Genomic DNA, 12485 nt, shown 5'->3' on the forward strand with positions numbered 1-12485 from the left:
TTTCATTGAAAGGTATTTTAAGAGTAGAAATAAAACATTCTAATCAAAGTAGAAGACAGAAAAGGACAGTTGTATTAGTTCAGTTCTGAAGAAATAGGTCAGCAGACAATTTTAAGTAGCTACTCATCTTTAAGGATGTTGTGACAACTTCCCAATGTTGCCTGTTTCCTTGGCATCTTGAGGTATTCAGCATCTACTTCTTTCCATATAGACACTGGTAGAAAGTGCATTTGAAGATCCTTTATTACCTTAGCCTACCATATATATATATATATATATATATATATTTTAGATTTGGGATAGGACATTCAAGACAGTTTTAATATAATTCTAGAAGTATTCCAATATTGTTAAACAGTGGATTTATACTTACCTATTTAGTACCTTTACAACAATTTGCTTATTTAGTGCTGGAATTAATTTGAATTAAATTTCATCTGGCTTTGCCCATATATAAGATATAAAAATGGGAAAACTAAAGGAGGAATTATATGTCTTACAAAGTATTGCACTTGAGTTTACTGCCATAATGTATCATGATTTAATTTACCTGAGGACAATCCTGATTCAATAGGTACAATCAGCTATATCTTGTTCAGCTAAATCCAATGCTTTTGAAAATGTATTTATGTTTTAACTTAGAATTGTACATTTTATGAATAATTCTTAAATGCATCTGTAAACTTGTTTAGTCCCAAGAAGTTTCTACCAAAATCTCCCTATGCAAAAATCACTATTGCTTTCTTGAAGAATCATGCTTAAACTACTACAGATATCTTAATCAGATGAAATAATCACTTGACCAATTCTACTCAAAGTAGCCACATAATTTTCACTGGTATACTTTCTTCTTGTAGAAATGGCTGTGGCTTTCCAAAGAACACTGCTGGTCATCACTGTAAAGGATTACTGTGGTCTTTTAAAAATGACTGAATAATTTCAGTTGGTATCTTACAATCATGCTTAAAAGAACTATCGTCAATGATTACACGTTTTTTAGATTTTAAAAAAGAATGATACATTGTTAACCTTAATCCTGTGCACTGTTCACACTAAAATTTTTATTGGGTAGGAATTCTACATAGAATATACCACTGAATATACAGGCTTTGATTTTTCATAGGAAAATTGCCTCCTAATTAGGTGTACAATATAGTATCCCAGTGTGAACACTGGAGTGTGACTTTGGGGACTGCAGTGTACTCTTTCAGAACAAAGATAAAAGTGCAAATATGCAAATACGCATTTGATGTTTCAAAGTCAGGATGTTTGCAGCCATCAATCCTTTTCTTCTACTCCAAACTTCCCATTTTACTTCATTTTGCTATGAAAAGGTCAAAAGTAACAAGTGTGTCCTCTGCTGAACACAGCCACATTTCCAGGCTTTGTTTTCAGTTGCAACAGATAATGGAATGTTTATGTAGATGGAATTTAAACACATTGAATACACACGTTCATGAAAAACAATGGAAGAATCATGGCTTGGTAATGCTTTCAGTTTTGTGGTGTTACATACAAGCTATGGTGATTGCTCATATCTAAATTGCTACAAGTAAAGAGCAAAGGAGCAGTGTCTGTCACAGGTCCATTCAGGTGGGGAGAGACTGTGTAACTGTTGTTGCCACACCCAGTCATGGTGCCATACCAGCCCAAACCTTGTGAATTTGGTAAACTGCAACAAAAAAGGCAAAAAAGCCACAGGATTGTGAACAGGATATAGGTCACATTGACATGTTTAGTGTTCAGTGACTTTTATAATACAGTTATATCAAATATATTGAAATACATTCTTTGCCAAATAACACAATAGCTTTCTACAAAATGTAATGATTTTAATATCCTTGATTTTATATGACATAGTACAGAAGAATAAATACATCGGGACTTAGAACTTGATTATCAGATAATAATATAGTGCTTATTAAGGACTGGGTTGTATTCTAAGACATGTTTGTGTGTGTGTGTGTGTGTGTATAATCTTCACAAACCTATTTAAACTTCACAACAATCCTATTAGATAAATTCTATTACCACTATTTTACAAGTGAAAAACAGGCTAAAAAAGGTGGCTAAGTAACTGTCCAGATGAACTGAGAATGGTTTTAGAGTAAGAAGGACATAAGTTTTCCTGTGGCACCTCAGCTTCCCCAGAGTTTCATGTAGGGTTTCTCAGTGGGTTTTGAATAGCACTATAGATAAGGAAACATAATCATGCTAATTGTATTCCTTCCCTGCTCACCAAGCTCGGCCAGCTTTGAACAAACATGGAATTCTGAAATAAGATGGTACCATTTTACGCCCAAATGTATTTCTCAAATAAAGGTAATGCATAGGCTTAGAGTTAGATGATAATTCTTTATAGTACAGGTCCCCACTATGGATGTAACATCTACTTTTCTAAAATCCAGTTTAAGTGATCTTATTTATTGACATTTGTCACCAAATCCCCTTTTTTCATATTTGGGTTAAAGCTTACATTTGTTCTTTTCAATCTATTCAGTACTAATCTAGTATATCTACCTTCCTTCTCTTGAACTTCCCAGTCTTGGCAAGTCATCATCACTATCGTATCGTCTTGGATTGTCGAAAAAGTAAGCTCTGGAACTATAATTGTGACTATTTATCATGCCAGCAGGTGCCTGTGAACAAAGTATTAGAAAACATATGAAGATTTACTTTTTAAGAAAGGAGGCTGACATCTATAATGCTTTTTAGTCTTAAACTTTCCCCAAAAGAGAAAATCGACATAAATGTTCCATTATTATTATTTTTTTAATGTTCCATTATTTTTAAAAATAAGGGAAACAGGCACTGGGGAATATTATGATATCATACCAAATTCTGGTTTAATCTCTGCGCCCGGAAAAAGAGTACCACTGACCATGCTGGCACATGTTCCCATAGAAAGAGGACCATTCCAAATACTATATACTCTTCTCCACTTATGTCTTCTATATGAGCCTGTAAACAGAGTATGATAGAGCAATTTTTAAATCTGTTTTATGTATAAGCAGTCACCTGCCACAATTAATTTGCCTCAGGTAAGGTAAGGTAAAACACATTAACTATAGGCACATAAATCTCTAAATTCATTTTCCATATTTAGTGGTTTCATATCCTTTAAAGGACATAAAATGCTTTGATGTTAAATAGAATAAAAAGCTATTAACTTTTTCAATCCATCAATTTATGAAAATATTTTAATATATCAATAAGTTGGAGTGATCTCATTTTTAGGCTGCATAGTCTGAAGAGAGTTAAAAAGAAACTACTGGTTCTAGCTACTACATAGGTAACATACTACATAGCATTTACTGAGTTACATCTGTAGAGAAATGACACATGTTAAGTTGCTCAGCTTGCTGTTATTTAAACATATGCTTTTGGGCCTCAACTTCATATTGAATTTGCTTTTATTCTACTAGATGTTGGGAGAGAGAAATGGCAAAAGGAGCGAAAAGAATCTGCTACCTGGAACTACATAAGAAAATTCCTTTCCTTGGAGAAGGGGAAAAAATCTGTTTTCTTTAGAAAGGTAACTGAAATTCTGATAAAACGATATTCCAGAAGGCCTTAAAGTCAGTACAAAGTTTAATACAAAGACATGACGCGTAGCTATGTCAAATTGCACTTCTTAGGAAGGGGATGGAGAATGCTGGGAAGTAGAACACTGGGAATTACTACAGCAAACAGCTGGATACACAAGGAGCTATGAATGCTCCCATTATCATGACTGATAATATCCAATTTTCATAAAAATCCCTTAAATATCTAAAACCGAACCAAATATTTAGGTTATATGTAGGTCTCGGGTTTGAGAGAATAAACTCCATCCTCACAAATTAAAAACATACCCATATTCACTAGCTAATGACAGGCAATCTATCTAGAGATATTTTTATTTTATTTATTTATTCATAAGAGACATAGAGAGAGAGGCATAGGCAGAGGGAGAAGCAGGCTCCCCGCAGGCAGCCTGATGCGGGAGTTGGTCCCAGGACCTCGGGACCAGGCCCTGAGCCAAAGGCACTCAACCACTGAGCTACCCAAGCGCCCCTATCTAGAGATATTTAAACACTATCCTTGAAAAATTAGTAAAATAGGTTTATGACCAATAGGTTTATGGAAATATTAGTATCATCTACAAAAAAAAAAGAAAGAAAATACTCCTTTGGGAGAAGTTCTCTCTGAAGAATGATTTTAAGTGACACATGTAAATGAGGATTTTTGAGCACAGAACTTTATGATTACTGTTAGTAGCTGGAGATAAGTGTTTGTAAGTCAAACACTTAAAATGTTTTCTTAGTTAAGGCTAATTTTATTATTATATTATTTGATTAGCAATACATGTTAGCTACTTACCTTATCTGAAAGATTATCCCAGCCATAATTAAATGGACTTTCTAATGTATCCTGAGATATGGTGATCACCACTAAATTATAACATGCTCTTGAAGAGTAGAGAAGAATGACTACAGAGCCTACGACAACAGTCTGGCACAGAGACATACCCTAGAAGAGATAAAAACTCATCATCATGACACTGCACATTTGTCATGACAAACTGTTATCCAGATACAACACAGTCACCTCTTGCAATACACTCTTAGAAAATACTGAGTGAGCACCTATTGAAATAAACTCTTGATTATCTTGCTTTACAATGCCTATTCTTGGAATCATTTGTGTTTAAACTACCCTATTAATACAAATAAGTAATTTGTCAACTTTCCTAATGGCAGCTGGAGGGAGATTTTGTCCTGCCAAGGTTATCTTACTCCCTTAAGTAATATATGAGCAAATAAGTTGGCAAAATTGATACTAATGAGGGAAGTAGTTTAGTCATAATAAGAAAAGAATGGGAAATAGAAGCATTATTTCATTTCATACACTTAATTTCTAATGAGGTACAAAATTAGAATAGAAATAAGCTCCTATGTTATTTGCTTCTTTCTATTAAAGAGTTGATGTTAGTCCCTTAATGACGTCATTATGTTGAGAACAAAATGATATAGGCACTCAAATGCATGTTCAAATCCATAATATTTTAATACCAAGGATTCAATTGTTTCACCAGATAGAAAACCATACAATTTAGTACTCACTCACAATTTAGTACTCACATTCTATTGAAGTATATGTACTGGAGAAAAGTGTAGTATCATCTTTTTTACAGGGATTTGTAACCTGGGGTTTGTATTTCAACAATTGGTTTCCTTGGTAATCCTATTTATCTTAAACATTAAAAACATTATTCGGACAGGTGACACAATTGCCAAAGAGCCCCATTGCAAAAATCACCAATGTGGTGTTTCGAAAGCTTATGTTCTGGTTGTCACAATGATGGCATTTAGCGCACAAGGGTGGGGGATGCTAGATGATCAGTAATCCTCAGGAGAGTTCTCCACATGAGAGAATTCCTTTCCGACCATCATAACTTTCCAGTATCCTCTTAGATATTCATGAAGACCTAAAAAACCCGTTTGTAATGATCTGAGACAAAACCTAATTGTTTTATATATAAATAATATTTATGTTTGCATAGTTTAAATAGATGCCAACATTTCCAGACACATATATATCATGTAAACTGAGGGAACTTTTCCTTTGTTTTGTTCAGAACTTTATCAAGAATGGTCAAATATTTCAGAAAATCATGAAACTGACAACAATACTGTGTGTGGTATGTAAGGCACCAACACAATACCCCTGTAACAATCTGTATTTATAGTTGTCCCATTCAGTTTCCCATTCAGTTTCTATGTATAGATAACAAGCCTCTGACTAGTACATCATGTCCCAAAATTTACATATTGAAATATTTGTTAATTACTTTCCTTTTATTTCCTCTTTATATTATGGGTAATTATGTTGAATTTTTGAAGTTATGTTTGTAGGCAGATTAATAATTTGTTAATTGCAGGATAGAAAGAGTTTATTAAAAATACTTAGAAGAGTGTGATGGGTTTGGTAGGATTAAGAGGATTATTATAACTGATTTCTTTATAAGAACACCACATTTTAGAGGTACATAAGAAGAACTAAAAGATAAAAGATACCTTGAAAGATGTTGAAAGAGTACCTTTTTTGAGCTTACTCACTACCATAACAAAAAGTATATGTGACAATAAATAAACCCTAGCAAGACTAAAATTTTCTAAAGTCAAGGCTATAATTTTCTACAGTGTGCATTTTTATTTTTGTGAATCCTCAAAAAAGTTGTTAATAAAAAAGCTAATCTAAAACCAATCCAGATCCAATTTTAAAAGTACTATATTATTAAAGAAACATTAGGTAACAAGAAGTTAGAATGCTGTAAGCATTACCATTCCTTTAAAATAATCATAAGTAACTTTACAAAGAAATAAAATGACTGCTAAAAAGACATAATAGGGAAAGACTCTGCTTATACCTGTAAATACTATAAAAACTAAAAAAGTGAGAAAAGAGCAAAGAATCAATAACACTGAGGCTATTAATAAAATAAAACAAAATTACAGCTAGATTACATACATATAACAATGAAAGAAGCCCACTAATTTAGAAAACACATTAAGATTGTTCAAGCAAAGCACAGGATTACAAAACAAAACAAAACAAGGAAGCTGTTGTCAAAAAGTTAAAGAAAATCTTCCTAAAATGAATAGAGTCATAATAGGCAATTCTACTCAGGAGCAATCCTCAAGGTATCTTTCTCCCATCCTCCATCTCTGACACCTACACCACTTTTTCAGTAATTCCATTCCAGACAAGGGAAGAGTTACACCTCACTCCAGGATGCATATTATTAACACATTGGTATGCATGTCATTGACTATAGTTCAGTATTTGTTTACAGGTATTTTTAAATACAGATATGCAGAAACTTCAACTTACCATTCACTGAGTTTTGATAAATGTGTATACCAGTATAACCAAATCTCTACCAAAGCAGAGAATATTATCATCACTCTAGAAAGTTCCTCACACCCTTTCCCATCACCCAAAACCTCAGAAATGTATACTCTTCTGCTTCTGTTTTTACCACAACTTAGTTCTGAACTTCATATAAATGGGACCAGAGAATATGAACTCTTGTGGTTTCACTCAGCGTGTTTTCTGCTTCATCCATGTTGTCGGATGTTTCAGTAGTTTGGTCTTTCTATTGCCGAGGTAGATAATTAGAATGACCAACTCCTTCTGGTTTGCTCAAGAGTTTCCTAGTTTTAGCACTGAAAGTCCCACATCCCAGAAAACTTCTCAGCCCCAAAGAAACCAGGACAGTTAATCACACTGATTTCACTGTATAATTACATGAGATCGTTTCTATGACAGTTTCTTCTCTTGATGCACATTTTCTATAAATATTCTTATAAAATCTTTTTGTGAACATGTGCTTTCACTTCTTTGTGGTAAATGCCTAAGAATGGAATTACTGGGTCATGTGGTAGGTATAAGTTCAGCTGTAGAGGAAACTACCAGATCTTTTTCCAAAATGTATAAATTTACACTTCCAATAAAGTATGAGAGTTCCAGTTGCTCCACATCCTAGTGAACATTAGGGGTTTTCAATCTTTCTAATTATAGCCATGCTGGTAGATGTGTAGTAGTATCTCATTTTGGTTTTAATCTGCATTTCTCTGAAGACTGCGTTTGGCTTATTAGCTGTTTGTATATCTTCTTTGTGAAAAATCTATTCATATCTTTTACCACTTCTAAATTGTTTTTTTTTTTTAAATTGAGTTGTAGGAGATCTCTATGCTGGAAATAAGTCCCTTGTCAGAAATATGTATTGCAAATATTTTCTTGAAGTCTGTGGTTTGCCTTTGCATTTTCTTAGACTTTTTTTTGGATGAGAAAGTTGAACTTTTAATTAAGTCTAATTTATCATTTTTTTCCTTCTGATTACTTTCTATGACCCAAGACATCTTTGCTTACACCCAAGTTGTAAAAATATTCTTCTGTATTTACTTTTAGAAGCTTTAGAGTATTTTCATTTATTTTTAGGTCTATGATCCATTTTGAAATTTTTTTGTATGGGTATAGTATGAGATGGAGTTAGGGGTTCATTTTCTTTCATATGGATATCCAGTTTTGCCAGCCTTATTAGTTAAAAAGCTTTCATTTTCCCGTTGGATTGCTTTAGTACTTTTGTCAAAAATCAAAAGATCTTACAAATGTGGATTGATTTCTAGGCTTTCTATTCTGTTCCATTGATCTGTTTGCCTCTTTTATGCCAGTCATACAGTGTTTTAATTATTGTAGATTTATACTAAATTTCAAAGCTATGTAGTGTAAGTCCCCTGCTTTTTAAGGGTTTCCTTCTCCATTATTCCGTATAATAGCCATTAGCTACATGTGAGTATTTACATTCATATTAAATTAAAATAAATTACTTACTTGAGAGAGAGAGAGATAAAGAACGAAAGAGAGAGCACGAAGAGGAGGCTGGGGCTGAGGGAGAGGGAGAGAGAAAGAGAGAAGGAGAGGAGAGGGAGTAGCAGACACTTCACTAAGCAGGAAGCCCAGTGTGGGGCCTGATTCCAGGACTCTGAGATTGGACCCTGAGGTCAGAACCCTGAGATCAGGATCCAAGCCAAAGGCTGACACTATCAATTGTGCCACCCAGGCACTCCCTATAAAGCACTCTTAACTACAGGAAACATACTGAGGGTTGCTGGAGAGGAGGTGGGTAGGAGGATGGGGTTCTGGGTGATGGGTGTAAGGAGAGCACATGATGTAATGAGCACTGGGTGTTATATGCAACTGATGAATCACTGAACTCTACCTCTGAAACTAATAATATACTATATGTTAATTAATTGCATTAAAATTTTTTAAAAATTAAATGATCAGATCTTCTGTCACAATAGCTACCTTTCAAGTGCTCAAATGTTACACATGGCTAGTTACCACACTGAATAATGCAGATATAAAATACTCTCATCATTGCACAAAGTTCTGTTAGAGTACTACTTTAGAAGTATTTTTAAGTCCTTTTCATTTCCACATAAATTTTAGAATAAAGTTGCCAATTTCTGTTTTAAAGAAACTCATGGTAGAGTTATGATTAGGATTTCTTTGAATCTGTAGATTATTTTGGAAAGAATTGCCATCTTAACAATACTGCATCTTCCAATCCATGAGCAATTGTCTCCATTGACTTAAGTCTTCTTTAATTTCTCTCAGCAATATTTTGTAGCTTTTTCAGTATAGAGGTATCGTATTTTGGAAAATTTGTTCTGAAGTATTTTGTTTTTTTATGCTAATATAAATGTGTGTTTTTAAAAATTTCATCTTCTAATTATCTGGCCTTGGCTATATATAAAAATACAATATAATTTTATTATATTTTTTAATTTTTATTTTTTATATATTTATTTTTATATAAAAATACAATATAATTTTTGTATTTTGAACTTGTATCCTGAGAACCTGCTGCATTCACTCATAAGTTCTAGTAGTTATCGAGTAGTTATTTATTTAAATATATAGTTATTGAAGATGTTCTATCAAAGCAATTCTGTTATCTGCAATTAAAGAGTTTTACTTTTTTATTTCCAATTTTATACTTTAAAAATTTTTTTTCTTGGAATATTGAGTAGAAATAATGAGAAGGAGCATCCTTGCTTTGTTCCCAACCCTAGGGACAAAACAATACTTTAAGTATGATTTCATTGTATATTTTTTATAGATAGCTTTTATCAGATCAAGAAATATTCTTAATATTCTATATTCTGTTTGTTGTTTTAAATCAAGGAGGGTACTGAATTTTGTCAATGTATTTTCTACAGCTATTCAAATTGCTATTTGTTTTATTCTCTTCTCGGAATGTAGTGAATTAAATTGATTGATTTTCAAACGTTAAACCTATTTTGCATTCCTGGGATAAACTCTTCTTGGTCATGATTTATTATCCTTTTTATATGTTGCTTAGATTCTGCATCTTTAAGTATAAGGGACACTAGCTTGTGATTTTTGTTTTGTAATATCTTTGTCAAGTTTGCTGTAATGCTGTCCTCATTAAATATATCGGAAAGTGTTCCTTCTTTTTTTTTTTCAAAAGAATTTGTTTAATATTAGTATTATTTTTTCTTTAAGTATTTGATAAAATTAGTGAAACCATCTGAACCAAAGAGTTTTCTCTGAGGGAAATTTCTGATAACAAATTAAATTTCCTTAATAAGCACAAGGTTAAAAAAAAATAAGCACAAGGTTATTCAGATTTTATATTTTGTCTTCTAACAATTTGTTAAGTTGTATTTTTAAAGCAACTTGTCCATTTCCTTTAAGTTGTCAAATTTGCCCACGCAGTTGTTCATAATATTCTTTCATTTTTCTTTTAATGCCTATTAATATCTATAGTGATATTCTCTCTTTTATTCATGGTATTGGCAGTTTGTTTTTTCACTCTGCTTTTTCCTGTACACAAAATTTGTCGATCTATTCACAAAATTAACTTTTGGCTTTAATTTCTTTATTGTTATTTTCTGTTTCACTGATTTCTATTCTTATCTTTATTATTGCATCCTTCCACTTATTTTGCCTACTTTTCTAAATTAACTTTGTCCTAGTTTCCCCTTGTAGTTTCTAAGGTGAAATCTTAGGTTACAATTTTGTATCTTTCTTCTATTCTAATATATAGCATTTAAGGATATATTTTTTCTCTTCAAGCACTATTTTTAGCAACATCCTACAATTCTTGGTATATTGTATTTCATTATCCTTCTACATGAAATATTTTCTAATTTCCCTTGTGATTTCTTCCTTTTCCCATGAGTTATTTAGAACTATGTTGTATAATTTGGAATTATATAATTTGGAATTTTAGATATCATAATGTTATTGATATTTAACTGCATATGGCAAGAAAACACTCTGAATCCAACTCTTTTGAATGTATTCATACTTGTCTTATGGTCCACTGTATGGTTTATTTTGATGACCATTTCCATGCTCAGTTGAAAAGAATGTGTATTCTCCAGTTACTGAGAGTCAGTTAACTCAGGGTTGATAATGTCATTCAGAGTTTTTGTACTGATTCTTTGTTTTCAATTGTTGAGGGTGGGGCATTAAAATCTCCAACTATAGTATAGATTCCCCACCTCCTCTATTTCTTCCTATTTGGTAAATCTTTTTTCTACTTTATTCCCTACTGTTTTGGCTTCATGTACATATTTATAATTTTTAAAATTTAAATTCAATTAGCCAACATATAGTACATCGTTAGTTTCAGATGTAGAGTTCAATGATTCATCAGTTGCATATAACACCCAGTGCTCATCACAAAACATGCCTTCCTTAATGCTCATCTCTATAATTTTTATCTCTTTCTGATTAAATGTACCTCTTTATATTTGGTTATATTCTTTGCTTCCTGATGAAAGGTATCTTTATATCTGGTAATATTCTGTCTTTAAGTCTATTTTATCTGATGTTAGAGGGCCTTTTATGCATACTGAACGCAACGTAGTTTCTATTTTTGATAGCTGTATCTTTTTTTATATTTAAAGTGCCATTTTGACAGTCTCTACTTTTTAATGGGAATGTTTAGTCCATTAACGTTGAATATAATTGGTGATATGTTTAGATTTGGACCTTACATTTTACTGTTTTTCTGCTTGTCCCTCTTGTGTTTTGTTGTTGGTCTTGTTTGTTTTTCCTCTCTTATGTCCTGTGTTCTTTTGGGTTAATTTAATATTTTTTAGAATTTCATTTATCTTTTGGATTTTTAACTATTCTTCACTAGTTTTTGTTTTTGCCTTAAATGGTTGCTCTAGGGCAGTAGTTCTTAAAGTGTGGTCAAGGGACCTTAAAGACCAAAATCAAAATGACTTAAAAAAATGATTTAACAAAGACACTGAGATGTTATTTACCTATTGTACTGTAATTCTCTTTTGAATGTACAACAGAGTTTTCCAGACTAAGTGATGTCAACACTTTGTGTGCATGTGTATTCTTGTGTTTTCTCGAATTCCTATTATAATAGTATTAGCGTATAAATAGGTGCATTTTCAGAGATTAATTTAGCTTGTTCTTTTACTTTTACTGGGTTCTTACTAGGTTTCTTTGGTTATACCTGCTGTATCTGCTGAAACCTTATTATCACCCAATAAGTAGTTATTTTGAAATCCTTGTATCTCCATGGAAGTACAAGAATTGGTACTCCTGATAGATTTGTTTTACAATATTTAAGAACTTTCTTCAAAAAACTTAAAAAACTTTAAATTTGATGTTAAACTCATTTTATAAATTAATCACATATTACTCTAAAATGAAAAAATATTTTTTCATATTTAAGAATGAATTATTGGCTTAAGAATGGGGAATTATTTTTTAATGGATATAGAGCTTCAGTATGGGATAATGAAATGTTCTGGAGATGCATAGTGTTGATGGTTGCACAACAGTATGAATATACTTAATGCCACTGAACTGTACACTTAAAAAATAATATGTATATTCTACCACAATAAAAAATATCTTTCTCAACACACATCTCTGTT

General features: G+C 32.2%; 1 protein-coding gene across 1 annotated transcript in view; it reads right to left on the reverse strand.

Moving 5' to 3' along the window:
- Positions 1-395: 395 nt before the first annotated feature.
- GPR137C (G protein-coupled receptor 137C) overlaps positions 396-12485 on the reverse strand; it is a 63204-nt gene continuing 51114 nt past the window's right edge. Inside the window, exons 4-7 of the mRNA XM_055304280.1 lie at positions 4363-4512; positions 2836-2961; positions 2521-2639; positions 396-1672 (exon numbers count right to left, since the gene is read on the reverse strand). Coding sequence (XP_055160255.1) covers positions 1495-1672; positions 2521-2639; positions 2836-2961; positions 4363-4512 — 573 coding nt within the window. The 3' untranslated portion in view covers positions 396-1494. The remainder of the gene's footprint in view (positions 1673-2520; positions 2640-2835; positions 2962-4362; positions 4513-12485) is intronic.

The sequence above is a fragment of the Nyctereutes procyonoides genome, unplaced genomic scaffold, assembly GCF_905146905.1.
Source record: "Nyctereutes procyonoides isolate TBG_1078 unplaced genomic scaffold, NYPRO_anot_genome, whole genome shotgun sequence".
Lineage (NCBI taxonomy): Eukaryota > Metazoa > Chordata > Mammalia > Carnivora > Canidae > Nyctereutes > Nyctereutes procyonoides.